The sequence below is a fragment of the Hypanus sabinus genome, chromosome 4 (genome assembly GCF_030144855.1).
Source record: "Hypanus sabinus isolate sHypSab1 chromosome 4, sHypSab1.hap1, whole genome shotgun sequence".
Lineage (NCBI taxonomy): Eukaryota > Metazoa > Chordata > Chondrichthyes > Myliobatiformes > Dasyatidae > Hypanus > Hypanus sabinus.
In genome coordinates this window covers 156,285,241-156,300,357 of record NC_082709.1, presented here as the reverse complement: position 1 = coordinate 156,300,357, position 15,117 = coordinate 156,285,241, and the positions used below count along the sequence as shown (strand labels likewise).

The window sequence follows — 15,117 nt, the reverse complement described above, 5'->3', positions numbered from 1 at the left end:
GCTCTGCAGCCGCTCTAAGATATTCTCAACCCTGGCATTTGGGAGGCAACGTGGGGGTACCTCCTTCACAGTCACAGAATCTCCTATCAAGTCTCCTGTTGCTATTACATTGCTTGCCTTTACTCTTACCTGTTGATCCCTAGAGCCACTAACCTGACTACTGCTGTTGTGCCCTGGTAGCTCATTCTCCACACCCCCACCCAACCAATATCTGAAGAGTTATGCTTACACAGGGGATCATGCAATGTCTATCGCCACCTCCTTTACCTCCTTTCATGGTCACCTAACTATCTGAGCCTGTTCCTTAGCTGTGACCACCTCACTGAAGCTCTTGTCTGAGATGCTTTCTGCATCCTGGATAATCCTAAGTATATCTAACTCCAGCTCCAGCTCCATCTCCTTCACAGCTGGGCACACTTCCTACAGGTGAAGTCATCAGAGACACTGGTCATCTTCCTGACCTCCAAAATCCTACAAGAGGAGCATTCTATTACTCTCACTGACATCCCAGCTACCCTAATCGGAAGATGAATTTTAAGGAAAATCTCATCTGCACCTTCCTGCTCTGACTCCCTTCATCAAAGCATCCCAAACCAAAGGCTCAGCACCTATACTTAACCATGGCACTTCAAACATGGCCATTCTCAAAAATGTAATGGCATTATCCAAAAAAGGGAAAAGACAGCAAACTATAGGCCAATTAGTCTAATATCAATGATGAATGGTCCTGGCATGAAATGTCAACTGGTTACTCCTCTCCATGGATGCTGCCTGAGTTCTTCTGGCATTTTATATATGTTGCTCTGGATTTCCAGCATCTGCAGAATCTCCTGTGTTTAAGAACCTGATATCAATCACTGGGGAAATGATTGTACCTATGTCCATAGAGATAATAACAGATATTTAGAAAGTCACGAGGTAGTGTAGCAGAGTTAACATAGATTTATGAAAGGAAAATGATGTTTGACACATTAGCTGGAGTTCTTTGGTGACACAGCAAACTGGGTAGATCAAATTTCGATTTCCAGAAGACATTCAATAGATAAGGAATGATATAATTGCTTTAGAGGCATTGGAGAAGTGCTTCACTAAGTTAGTTCCTAGGATGATGTAGTGCTTGGGGACTCAGATAGGTGACACTTTTAGAACAAAATGTCTCTTATCTACGATGAAGCTAAGGTGGAATGTCTTCTTTGAGGGTCATGACCTTTTGGATATCTCTATCCTAGGCAGTTGAAGAGTCTGAATCATATATTCAAGGCGGAGATCATCCGGACCGGTGACATGATTGTTATCAACTGCGGTTCCAGCGGCCCCAGACTGATCCAGACCTCAGATTCCACTGATGCTAACAATGGTTCCTACAAATTGAACACTTTCTGATTGCAAATTATCTGGCCTCTGGCTCTGGCTCCGGCTCCAGCCTGGACCTTGGCTACTAGCACCTCCATGCCAAGATCTCCTTCGTTTCCACTAGGCACCCAGGCTCCCCTTCCCCTACTACCGTTCTCAAACCCCAGGTCTCTCAGATTCCACTATCTCCTCTTTGGCCCTCTGAGCATCCATCTTCCTCTCACCCTACCTTTCCTGCACCCACAACCCCCACCCCATACCTCCAACTCTCCTCTAATCCCTGCCCTGTTTTCACTATTCCTTCTGACCTTTCCCTCTCTGAGGCTCAGCTTTTTGTCCCTAGCAAGGGCCTTACCTTTGTCCCTCTTGGTACACACCTCAGTGTGTTCTGCTGCTGTCATGACACCAAGGTCTTCTTCTGTTGCCCCAGTCTCCTAGCCCACTTCTTCTGCAAAAATTCCCCATCCCATACTGATTATCTCTTACTCCATCTCTAATGTTCCTCCTATGCTTGGACACTCCACTTTGGTTCTCTGCCTGCCCTGGAACTTTTCCTCTCTAATTATCGACGAGTCATCAACCAGCTCAACTTCAGCACTCTTTATTCCTCCTTGAACCTTCTGAACGCACTACTCTCCACTTTCTCTGCACCAATCCCAACCTTACTATCTGCAGACAATCTGCAGACAAAGGGGGATCTGTGCATTGTGGTCTACCTTGCTGAGACAAGGCAGCAGCTCTCAGACACCTCCTCTTGCCTACCCTTCTGCTTTCCACAAGGATTACATCCTCCATGATTCCCTTGTCCATTCGTCCTCCCCACTAATCTTTGTCTTGGCACTTATTCCTGCAAGTGGCAAAGTGCTAAACCTGCTCTTTCACCTCTCCCCTACCTCTATTCAGGGTTCCAAGCGGTCCTTCCAGGTGAGGCAACACTTCACCTGTGAATCTGCTGGAGCCTTGTATTCTATCCAGAGTCCCTGATGCAGCCTCCTCTGCTTGGTGAAACCCATTGTAAATTGGGAACCACTTCATTGAGTAACTCCATTCCATCCACCAAAAGTGGAATTTCCCAATGGCTAAACATTTTAATTCCCATTCCCATTCCTGTTCCGAAATGTTGTTCCATGGCCTCCACCTGTACCATGATGAGGCCACCCTCAGGGTGGAGGAGCAGCACCTTATATTCCATCTGGGTAGCCTCCAACACGATGGTATTGATTTCTCCTTCCAGTAAAAAAAAATCCTCGCACTCCTCTCTTCTTCTAATCCCCACACTGGTCTACTACCTATCCTCACCTGCTTATCACCTTCCCCTAGTGCCCATCCTTCCTTCTCTTTCTCCCATGGTCCACTCACCTCTCATCAGATTCCTTCCTCTCCAGCCCTTTACCTTTCTCACCCTCCTGGCTTCACCTATCACCTTCTAGCTATCCTCCTTCCCCTCTCCTTTTGTTCTGGTGTCTTCCCCCTTCCTTTCTATCCTGAAGGAGGGTCTCTGCCTGAAACGTCGACTGTTTGTTCACTTCCATAGAAGCTGCCTGACCTGCTAAGTTCCTCCAGCATTGTGTGTGTGCTTCTCCAGAGATCATCAGATATTTGAAGTAAAAGAGAATCATGGGCTGAGAGGGCTGAAGTGAAAGAAAATCATTGGCTGAGAGGAGGAAAGGGGTGCAGGCACCAGGACTAGTTCTGATTGAAGACGAATGCAGCAGCATTATGGGGCTAATTGCTGACCTCCTGTTCTTGTGTGAAAGGAAGTGTTAGATAGAAATAGTGTGACTATAGAATTTTGTTCATTCATCCATCTTCTTTTGAATTCAACTCTGCACTGGCATACGATTAATGAATTTGCCCTGAAGACAGATTGCATCTTTCTTTTTGAAATACTTCACCAGTACTACTACCCCACAAGCCTTCACATCTAGCCATCTTGAATGGGATCCTACTATTAAATACATCTTTCCCTCACCCCGATTGTCCACTTTCTGTACAGATCATTCTCTACATGACTCCATTGTCCACTCATTCCTCCCACTCGTCTCCCTTCTGACACTTAACCCTGCAAGCTAACAAGTATTACTCCTACCCCTTCACCACCTCCCTCACCAATATTCAAGGCCCCAAACAATCCTTCTAGGTGAAGAGTCACTTCACCTGCAAGTCTGTTGGGGTCATCTGTTGTATTGGCACTTCCAGTATGGCCTCCACTACATCAGTGAGACCTGACATAAATGGGGAGCTGCTTTGTTCAGCTCCGTCACTCCATCCACCACAAAAGGTGTGATTTCCTAGTGGTCACCCTTCTCCATATTCCCAATCTGACATGTTGGTCCAAGGCCTCCTCAACTGCCACAATGAGGCTACTCTCCTTTCCACTTTCTTTTTCAGTCCTGATGAAAGGTCCCAGCCCAAAACTTCAGCTGGTTATTCTTCTCCGTACATGCTGCCTGACCTGAGTTTCACCAGCATTTTGTATGTTGCTTTGGTTTTCTAGAGCATCTAGAGAATCTCTTGTGTTTACCAGTACTACACTTAGCCCAGTGACATTCATATTCAATGTCAGGATTTTATTGTTACCTACTAAAAGTACTTGGGTACTTTGGCTGCAGATTTCTATCGCAAATGATCAACGATTGAACAGTATTGGAGTTTTTTGGGAGTGGGTATGGATTCTAATGTGTACCATTTTCTGTTCTGAAGTTAATTTTTATTTTTATTTTACAGGAAGATACCTAATGCTACATACATGCTCATACTGTAGCTGAAGACTAAAAAGCTGTTTCTTAATAGTGGTGACTTGACAGAGGTGTACAAAATGATAAAAGTGGACAGCCGGAAACATTCCCCCCCCCCCCCCAAATGGAAATTGCTAATATGAGGGGCATCAGTTTAAGGTTATTGGAGAAGAGGTGGGGGGGAGGGGCGTCAGATGTAGGTATCTTTCACACAGAGGGTGGTAGGTGCATTGAGTGCATTGCCAAGAGTGGTGGTAAAGGCAGATACCTTAGGAGCATTTATGAAACTCTTAGTAACGTACATTTTAAAAGAAGATATGGAAGTCTATGTAGGAGGGAAAGGTTAGACTGATGTTTGAGTAGGTTAAAAGTTTGCAACAGCGTTGTGGGCCAAAGGGTCTGTACTGTGCTGTAATGTTCTATGTTCCATATTCTGAATCACTAATTGAATGTTGGCACTTTTACTTGGGTGGCTATAGAAACAATGTCAATCTTTAAGCATCTGCTATTTATTTGGATGCCTTGGTACAATGTCTGAAACATCCTCATTATTCACAGTTCCGTTTCCTTTCAAGAATGACAGATACTAGGAAATGCTGATGTTATTGTTTGTACTGATGTAGCATATCCTCCCAAAACTCGCACTGTGCTTTGACATTTTGCCTCAGCAGGAAGGACCAGGTGCGATGCGATACAAACTGAGGCAGCAATAGAAGTTTTTCATTGAATCTGTCTTTGTGTATTCTATGATCATGCTTCAGGGTTTTGCTGCTGGATGGGTCCATTGCAACTGAGCTAAGGTGCTGGATATTTACATGACTCTCAGCATTTAGCCGTAATTTCTGTAATTATATTTTCATTGGAATATATTGAGTCTTGCAGTAAACAAGATCAGCTTCCATCCTCAGATACTTGGTAGAGCAAAAATGCAGCAAAAAAGAGTAACTTCAGATTTGATCATTTAAAATTGCTTTGTTAGTTGATAATTCTCAAGTCTTCTCTATTTTCTGTTTCTTTACAGAGCAGCCAACTTCTCCCGAAATTGAACAACCAGCTCCATTTCTCATTGCAGGGAAACAACAACAGGTATGAGCCAGGAGAGGTCAATGCTCCAAAGTAATGACCAGAATATGTTGAAAAATTTGAACAGTATTCACTCATGTTTCCCACAATAGAAGATACTCGTGTGCATTAGAAAACGAAGAACTACAAATTAAGAGATTGCAGTGTGATAAACATATGTAAACTCTTATCAATAAATTTAAGCTTTAGTCATCACAATTATGAGATATTTGGAAAGATACTAAACATGTACATTGTGAAAAGAAATCAAGGTAAATTTCATTTCAAATTAATCCAACCAAAAGGGCCATGACAAAACTCAACACAAGGGATTCTGCAGATGCTGGAAATCTTAAGAAACACACACAAAATGCTGCAGAACTGAGCAAGTCAGGCAGATTCTATGGAGGGGATAGACTGTAGATGTTTTGGGTAAACACCCTTGATCAGGACTGGAAAGGAGGGGAGCAGAAGCCAGAATAAGAAGGTGAGAGGAGGATAAGGAGTACTGGCAAGCAGGTGATATGTGAGACCAGCTGAGTGAGAAGGTGGTGAGTGGGAGAAGGAGTCGAAGTAAGAAGCTAGGTTGTGATATCTAAAAGATATAAATGACTGAAGATGGAATCTGCTAGAAGGGGACAGGGGGCCGTGGAAGAAAGGGAAGAAGGAGTGATGCTAGAGGGCAGATGAGAAGTGAAATGGTGAGAGGGTAACCAGGATGAGTAATGGAGGAGGAAGGAGAAATTACTGGAAATTAGAGAAAGCAATGTTCTTGCATCAGGCTGGAGGCTACCCCAGATGGAATACGTGTTTGATTTCATCATGAGGACACAGAGAGACTTGTCAGAATGGGAATGGGAGGTGAAATTGAAATGAATAGCCACCGAGATATCCTGCCTCTTGGGACGGATGGAGCAAAAGTACCTGATGGAGCAACCCCCTCCCCTCCCCTCCCCCCCCCCCCAAATTTCAGCCTGTTTCACCAGAGCAAAGGAGGCCACACAGTGAGCACTGAACCTAATAGGTGTGCCAGTGAAGTGTTGCCGCACCTAAAAGAATGCTTGGGGCCATCAGTGTTGGTGGGGGAGGAGGCATAGGGTGTAGCAGCAGGTGTAACACATGTCACACTTGCAGGGTTAACAACAAAGAGTTCATATACTAGATGCACATATTAAAAGTTCTCCATTTCAAAAAACGTTTTTTAACTACTTATTTTATTTAGTGGTACAGCAAGGTAATAGGCCCCACTGGCCCAAACAGCCTGTGCTGCCCAATTATGCTCATGTGTCCAATGACTCTACTACCCCGTATGTCTTTGGAATTTGGGAGAAAACTGGCATACCCAGGGGAAACGTGCTCACAGGGAGAATGTACAGACCCCTTGTGGTTAGCAACAGGAGCTGATACTGTAATAGGGTTATGCTAACTGCGATGCTACTATGCCACCCAATTTTTGGCTAATAGCAATGAAATTGTAAAATTGGTTTTAAATATACTCAATGGCATGGCCTCCACAGCTGTCTATGCCATTGAATTCCTCAGATTCACCAACCTATGGCTAAAGAAATTCCTTCTCATCTCTGTTCTAAATAGAGGTACTGCTATTCTGAAGCAGAGCCCTCTGGTTCTAGACTCACTGACAGCAGGTATCTTCCTCTCCACATCCACTCTATCCAGGCCTTTCAGTATTCAGTAGGTTTCATTGAATCCCCCCCACATTCTTATAAACTCCAGCAAGTACAGGCCCAGAGCCATCATATGAGCTTCATAATACCCATAATAATGTATGTATAATCTATATTTTCATTTATATTTATCATTATTATTGTTATGAGCAGAGAGACAACATCTGCCGGAAGTAAATTCCTTGTATGTGCACAGGTACTTGGCGATTAAAGTCTGATTCTGATTCATATGTTAACCCTTTCATTGCCAGAATCATTTTCATGAACTTCCTTTGGACCTTCTCCAATGTCAGCACATCTTTTAGATAAAGGGCCAAAAACTGCTCACAATACTCCAAGTGTGGTCTGACCAATGCCTTATAAAGCCTCAGCATTATATACCTGCTCTTATATTCTAGTCTTATCGAACTGAATGCCAACGATACATTTGCTTAATTTACCATTAATTCAACCAGCAAGGGAATCTTTACAGAATAAGACCATAAGATACAGGAGCAGAATTAGGCCATTTGGCCCATCAAGTCTGCTCCACCATTCAATCATGGGCTGATCCAATTCTTCCAGTCATCCCCACTCCCCTGCCTTCTCCCCATGCCCTCTAATGCCCTGGCTAATCAAGAACCTCTCTATCTCTGTCTTAAATGCACCCAATGACTTGGCTTCTGCAGCCACTCATGGCAACAAATTCCACAGATTTATCTCCCTCTGACTAAAGTAATTTCTCTGTACCTCTGTTCTAAATGGACGTCCTTCAATCCTGAAGTTGTGCCCTCTTGTCCTGGACTCCCCTACCAGGGGAAATAACTTTGCCTTATCTAATCTGCTCAGGCCTTTTAACATAACCATATAACAATTACAGCACAGAAACAGGCCATCTCAGCCCTTCTAGTTCGTGCCGAACATTCGGAATGTTTCTATGAGATCCCCTCATTCTCCTGAACTTCAGGTAATACAGCCCAAGAGCTGCCAGACAGTCCTCATACAGTAACCCTTTCATTCCTGGAATCATTCTCATGAATCTTCTCTGAACCCTCTCCAATGTCAGTATATCCTTTCTAAACTAAGGAGCCCAAAACTGCACACGATACTCCAAATGGAGATTAACCTCTCGGGTCTCCTGCACAAGGACTCCCAAGTCCCTTTGCATCTCTGCATTTTGAATTCTCTCCCCATCTAAGTAATAGCCTGCCTGTTTATTTCTTCCACCAAAGTGCATGACCATGCAGTTTCCAACATTGTGTTTCATTTGCCACTTCTTTGCCCATTCCCCTAAACTATCTGAGACTCTCTGCAGGCTCTCTGTTTCCTCAACACTACCCGTTCCTCCACGTATCTTTGTATCGTCAGCAAATTTAGCCATAAATCCATTAATCCCATAGTCCAAATCATTGACATACATCTTAAGTGCAGTGATCCCAACACCGACTCCTGTGGAACTCCACTGATAACTGGCAGTCAGCCAGAATAGGATCCCTTTATTCCCACTCTCTGTTTTCTGCTTTTCAGCCAATGCTCCACCCATGCTAGTAACTCCCCTGTAATTCCATGGGCTCTCTTACCTTACTAAGCAGCCTCATGTGCAGCACCTTGTCAAGGTTCTTTTGAAAATCTAAGTACACCACATCTAGCATCTCCTTTGTCTACCCTGCTTGTAATTTCCCCAAAAATTGCAGTAGTCAAGCAGGATTTTCCTTTCAGGAAACCATACTGGCTTTGGCCTATCTTGTCAAGTGCCTCCAGGTACTCTGTAATCTCATCCCTAAAAGTCAACTCCAACAACTTCCCAGCCACTGATGTCAGGCTAGCAGGTCTATAATTTCCTTTCTGCTGCCTCCCACACTTCTTAAATGGTGGAGTAACATTTGCAATATTCCAGTCATCCAGTACAATGCCAGAATCCATCGATTCTTGAAGGATCATTGTTAATGCCTCTGCAGTCTCTCCAGCTACTTCCTTCAAGGGTGCATTCCATCAGGTCCAGGAGCTTTATCTTGCATGAGAGCTCCCAAGTTACTTTTCACCTCTTGACTTCTGAATTTTCCCTCTGTTTGGAAAATAGTCTACATCTTTATTCTTCTACCAAGCTGCATGACCATACACTTCCCTACACTAACACTACATTCCATCTGCCACATCTTTGCCTGTTCTTCTAACCTGTCGAAGAACTTCTGTAGACTCTTTCCTTCCTCAACACTACCTGCCCCTCCACCCATCTTTGTCTCATCTGTAATCTTGGTCACAAAACCATCAATTCCATCATTCGAATTGGTGACAGAATGTGAAAAGAATTGGTTCCAACACAGACCCATGTGGAACACCACTAGTCACCAACAGCCAAACAGAAATGTCCCCTTTATTCACACTCTTTACCTCCTGCCAGTCAGCCAATCTTCTTCCCATGCTAACATCTTCCCTGTAATACCAAAGGCTGTTAAGCAGCCTCATGTGTGACACCTTGTCAGAAGTCTTCTGAAAATCTAAGTGGACAACATCCACTGACTCTCATTTGTCAGTCTTACTTGTTAGTTCCTCAAAGAATTCCAACAGATTTGTCAGACAAGATTTTGCCTTAAGGAAACCATGCTGATTTTGGCCTATTTTCTAATGTGCTTCCACATATTGCAAAACCTCATCCTTAATAATAGACTCCAACATCTTCCCAACCAGGCTAACTGGCCTATAGTTTCCTTTCTTCAGCATCCCTCCCTTCTTAAAGAGTGGAATGACATTTGCAATTATCCAGTTCTCTGGAACCATTCCAGAATGAATCTTGAAAGATCGTTACTAGTGCGTCCAAATTCTCTTCACCTACTTTTGTCCGAACCCTGGGGTGTAGTCCATTCAGTCCAGGTGACTTATCTTGCTTCAACTTCCCAAGCAACTTCCCCTTAGTAATCGCAACTACACTCACTTATGCCTCCAGACACTCTTGAATTTTTAGTCTCTCCCATACTTAATACATTCGTCCCCAATTACTACCTTTCCAGCAACATTTTTAAGCAGTCTGATATCTACTGTTAATTTTTGCTAATTGAAGAGTTCATTGCATTTTATAAATAAATTAGTTATACGTTTGTAGAAGTTTTCAGTGCATTTTATACTCTGATAAGATGGAAAAAAAACAGCAATCTTTTTGTGCTTCAGACGTATTTTGAGTAGTGTTTAAAAAATAGAAGTATGAAGCTGACATAACTTCCATTTAATGATTTGCTTGGTTGTTTTGACTGTGCTCTTAGAACCTACCAGGATATCAAACAGGGAACTGTATATTTCCAGCCTATTATCTCCTAAGCTTCAACGTTAACTGTCAATTTCCTGTATTGGATTACACAAGTCTGGTATTATCAAGGAGCACTGATACTTATTTTTAAAGGATTCCTTATAAATGGCTTTTTCTGATAAACAACTGATGGTTAACAATATCCCAAAAGATAAAATGTTGCTGAAGTTGGTCCATAATGTAATTGTAATATTTCCCTGTTCCCTTTCATTCAGGTTGGTGTGTGTGTTGTGAAAAATAGCTACCCTCCTGGCAAGATTTCCTGGCAATACAATTCTCAGGACCTGGACAGCAACAGCCCAGGTACAAATATAGATTTCAGAGTTACAGTTTAAATATTGAGCCGTTTCAACACAGAGCACTTCTTGTTGACTCTAAACAATGTTTTTCTCTGACCACTGTGTTCAGTGTAGCCTAATAGCAGGTATTTGCAAATCGTTTGAGTACAAAACACATTCCAGTTAGGGCTGATCCCTCTCTACATCCATCAAACATCACTGGAAAGTGATCAGTTGGTTGACTGATTTCTCTCACAATGAACCAGCGCCAAAAGCACCTGACCTCCCACCCACCCCAACACCCCACTGTTACCATTTCCTCCCCCATCAAGTTCAGTTCTTTAAGCTGTCCTTTAACATTTTAGGGCATTTTTTTTCTGCATCTACTCAAGTCTGCCTTAGATGTTTTGTCAGCCATGAAAGACGTTTTGCTGTGGATACTCAGCCCAGTATGATTGACCTATCCAAAGGATGCTCCTGAGAATGGGCCTGCTAGCAGGCCTTGATCTGTTCTCTAATGACAATAAAAGAAAAATTAAATAAGATTTAATAAAGTGACCTTGTTGACAACAGTTACTGATCAACTTTAACATCTTTTCTAGATGTAAGGATTGTCAATTCCGCTGTTGTTAATGGTAAACACTTATACAATTTAACATCTATCCTGGAGTACACACCATCAAGAAATGAAGGAAGAATATCTTTTCGCTGCCAGGTGACTTACTTTGAAGACCTGGACAGAAATGCAACAAAAGTATCTCCATCAGTAGATATGTTCGTACATTGTAAGTAACAATCATTAATTATGTTTTTGCATAGAAGAGGAATTAAGGGTTACGGGGAAAAGGCAGGCAGGTGGAGATGAGTCCATGGCCAGATCAGCCATGATCTTATTGGATGGCGGAGCAGGCGCAACAGGCCAGATAACCCACTCCTGCCCCTATTTCTTATGTTCCTATGTTAACCCATAACACACTGAATGATCTGTTTATTCTCACATCGGATATAACCATAAGATAGAATACAGTATATAACACTTCTGAATCTTAAATACAGCAAAATTAATTGTCAAGATAGTATAGACAGGTTACATATGGTGCAGCCACAGTTAGATATAATAAGTTAATTTGCTGATGCAGTTTCAGTTGAGGAATAGATGTTGAGCAACAAGCTCTTCTTTTGAATTCTAGTGTGACAATTGATGGACACCGCTGAAGTCCATCTAGCATCTAGCCTTGATGCTCCCCTTTTCCTCCACTTTGTTACAATAGTACCTGTGAATATGGTGTCAGCTCTCATGTGTTTAATGATGGGTCGGGACCTGCCGCTTTCATTTCAATTATTGTTGCGTTAGACGTCTGACATTGGTTATCTCCATCTAACTCTAGGAGGACTGAAGCCACATTCTTCATGTCCAGCATACTGCAGGTTCTCACTTTCTAGCAATTGTCCACAGTTGAACTATACTCTTAATAATGCAATCCTTTTCCTTCTTTCCCTGTCTGTCTTTGAATTCTTTGATCCATGCATTTGTTAACCGAAAATTCAGCTTCTACCTGGTCTTCCACCCTCCACTTTACTCCCAAGTACTCCTCATCGTATTTTTGATGATCTACACTGATCACCTAAGCCCTGTTAATTCATTTTTTGATTCTTTCAACATTTAGTTGTTTCTTCTTTCCTTACCCTGAAACTCTGCATTCCTCTAAGACTGGCTTTAGTGTTCCCTTTATGTTTTATTCTTTTAATTGTGTTCACCTTAGGTTCTGCAGATCTCTTCGTAAAGAAATAAAAACCCTTGCTGGTGGGTATTTCAGTTTTTTCACTAAGAGGAACCTTAGTGCCAAGTCCCAGTTTCCATTTTAATAGTGTGCATGTAATATCACTTTGTAGCCATTGACCAGATCACGCTGGCCTCACCTTGCCTCAGTACCTCCTTCTGCAATTGGATCTTGATTTCCTCACTTGCAGACCTCAGTCAATTTGGATTGGTAACAACATCTCTTCGGCAAACTCCATCAGCACAAGGCTGTGTGCTTATCCTTCTGCTCTACTCCTTTGTACTTATGACTGTGAGGATAAGCACAGCTCCAGTGTCATATTTACGTTTGCTGACAACACTACTGATACTGGCTGAATCACAGGTGGTGACTAATCAGCACGTAGGAGGGAGATCGAAAATCTGGCGAAGATTTTTTGTGAAGATTCGGCATGACATCTAAAACCTTAACAAGCTTGTATTGGTGTGCAGTGGTTGCATCCAGCTGTCTGGTATACCCCTGAATGGAATATCCTTTAAAATAACCATCACTGACCTCATCCACTCTGGAGAACTCTCAACCACTGCCACCAAACTCATAGTTCCCCTTGCCTTGCACTGCTCGCTTTTACCTCCCACCCAAGATTCACAAACCAAACCGTCCAGTTAGGCCTATTGTCTTTACCTGCTCCTGCACCACTGTCCTCATACCTCGATCCCATTCTATCCCCCTTGGCTCAGTCCGTTCCCACTTACACCTGCCACATTTCTCATGCCCTCGATCTCCTCATTAACTTCCGAATCCCTGGTCCTGACTGCCTCATCGTCAACATGGATAATCAATCCCTATAAACTTCTATCCCCATGAAAGCTCTCCTCTTTTTATCGTGACAGAAAAACTAACCAATCCCCCCTTCCCCCCCCCCACCACTCTCCAGCTGATAGAACCCCCCTCACCCAGAACAGTTTTTCCTTTGGATCCTCCCACTTCCTCCAAATCTGAGGATAACCATGGGCACTTACGTGGATCCTAGCTATGCCTGCCCCATCGTCAGCTATGTAGAACAGTCTGTATTCAAAGTCTTCCCCAGTTATACTTCCCAACTCATCCTCCGCTACACTGACGACTGCACTGGTGCTGCTTCATGCATCCATGTTGACTTTGTCAATTTTATCAATTTTGTCTCTAACTTCCACCCTACCGTTAAATTCACTCGGTCTATTACTGACACCTCCCTCCCCTTTCTTGATCTCTCTGTCTCCATCTCTGGAGACAAACTGTCAACCAACGGTCTTTTATAAACCTACCAATTCCCCATGGTTATCTCGACCATATCTCTTCCCACCCATCTCCCGGAAAAAATGCTTTTCTCAGTTTCTTTACCTCCATTGCATCTGATCCCAGGACATAGTTTTCCATTCCAGGACATCGGAGGTGTCCTCCTCATTTGAAGAATGGGGTTTTCCTCCCTCCCCTACTGATGCTGCCCTTACCAGCATCTCCTCCATTTCCCGAACAAACACACTCACCCATCTTCCTGCCGCCTTAATAGCGATAGAGTTCCTCTCATCCTTACCCAGCCTCCACAACCAACACATTATCCTCCACAACATCTGCAATCTTCAAAGGGTTGACTCCCTTGTCCATTCTTCCCTTTCAACTAATCTCCCTCCTGGCACTTAACCCTGCAAGCAGCCAACATGCTACACCTGCCCATACCCCTTCTCCCTCACCATCGCTCAGGGCCCCAAACAGTCCTTCCAGGTGAGGAAAGACTTCACCTGCGAATCTGCTGGGGTTGTCTATTGTATCCAGTGTTCCCAATGCAGCCTTCTCTGCATTGATGAGACCCATCATAAATTGGGGGACTGCTTCGTTGAGCACTTCTGCACCATACACCATAAGCATGACTTACTGGTAGCCAAACATTTTAATTCCAATTCCCATTTCCATTCCGATGTGTTCATAAGACCATAAATCCATGTGTCGATCAATGGCCTCCTTTTGTGCTCAGATGAAGGTCTTTATTCTTTGGAGCGTTGAAGGTTGAGGGGGGACAATAGAGGTACTTAAAATTATGAGGGGGGATAGATAGAGTTGATGTGGATAGGCTTTTTCCATTGAGGGTAGGGGAGATTTGAACAAGAGGACATGAGTTGAGAGTTAGGGGGCAAAAGTTTAAGAGTAACATGAGGGGGAATTTCTTTACTCAGAGAGTGGTAGCTGTGTGGAATGAGCTTCCAGTAGAAGTGGTAGTGGCAGGTTCGATATTGTCATTTAAAGTAAAATTGGATAGGTATATGGACAGGAAAGGAATGGAGGGTTATGGGCTGAGTGCGGGCCAGTGGGACTAGGTGAGAGTAAGCGTCGGCATGGACTAGGAGGGCTGAGATGGCCTATTTCCGTGATGTAATTGTTATATGAGACCAGTCTCAGGGTGGAGGAACAACACCTTACATTCTGTCTGGGTAATCTCCAACCTGATGGCATGAACATCGATTTCTCCTTTTACTGAACAGATTTCCTTCCCCATTCCCTCCCCCCCACTTTCTCTATTCCCCACTCTGACCTTTCACTTATTCTCACCTGCCTAATACTTCTCCGTGTCCTCTCCTCCTTCCCTTTCTCCTATTGTCCACTCTCCTCTCCAATCAGATTCTTTCTTTTTCAGCCCTTGACCTTTCCCACCCACCTGGCTTCCAGCTAGCCTCTTTTCCTTCCTCACCCTTTTACTCAGGCATCTTCTTCCTTCCTTTCCAGTCCTGAAGAAGTACCTCTACCCAAAATGTCAACCATTTACTCTTCTCCATAAATGCTGCCTGGCCTGCTGAGTTCCTCCAGCATTTTGTGTGTGTTGCTTTGGATTTCTAGCATCTGCAGAATTTGTCATCCTATAAAAAGTAGTGGATACAATCCAGTCCATCACAGGTAAAGTGATGGTTATTTTATAGGATATTCTGG

General features: G+C 43.4%; 1 protein-coding gene across 5 annotated transcripts in view; it reads left to right on the top strand.

The window, feature by feature from the left end:
• alcama (activated leukocyte cell adhesion molecule a) overlaps nucleotides 1-15,117 on the top strand; it is a 342,013-nt gene that overhangs the window by 299,586 nt on the left and 27,310 nt on the right. For all 5 annotated transcript variants that reach the window (XM_059968529.1, XM_059968528.1, XM_059968531.1 and 2 more), the window contains 3 exons: nucleotides 5,113-5,177; nucleotides 10,334-10,421; nucleotides 10,999-11,181. In XM_059968529.1, the coding sequence (XP_059824512.1) occupies nucleotides 5,113-5,177; nucleotides 10,334-10,421; nucleotides 10,999-11,181 (336 nt within the window). The remainder of the gene's footprint in view (nucleotides 1-5,112; nucleotides 5,178-10,333; nucleotides 10,422-10,998; nucleotides 11,182-15,117) is intronic.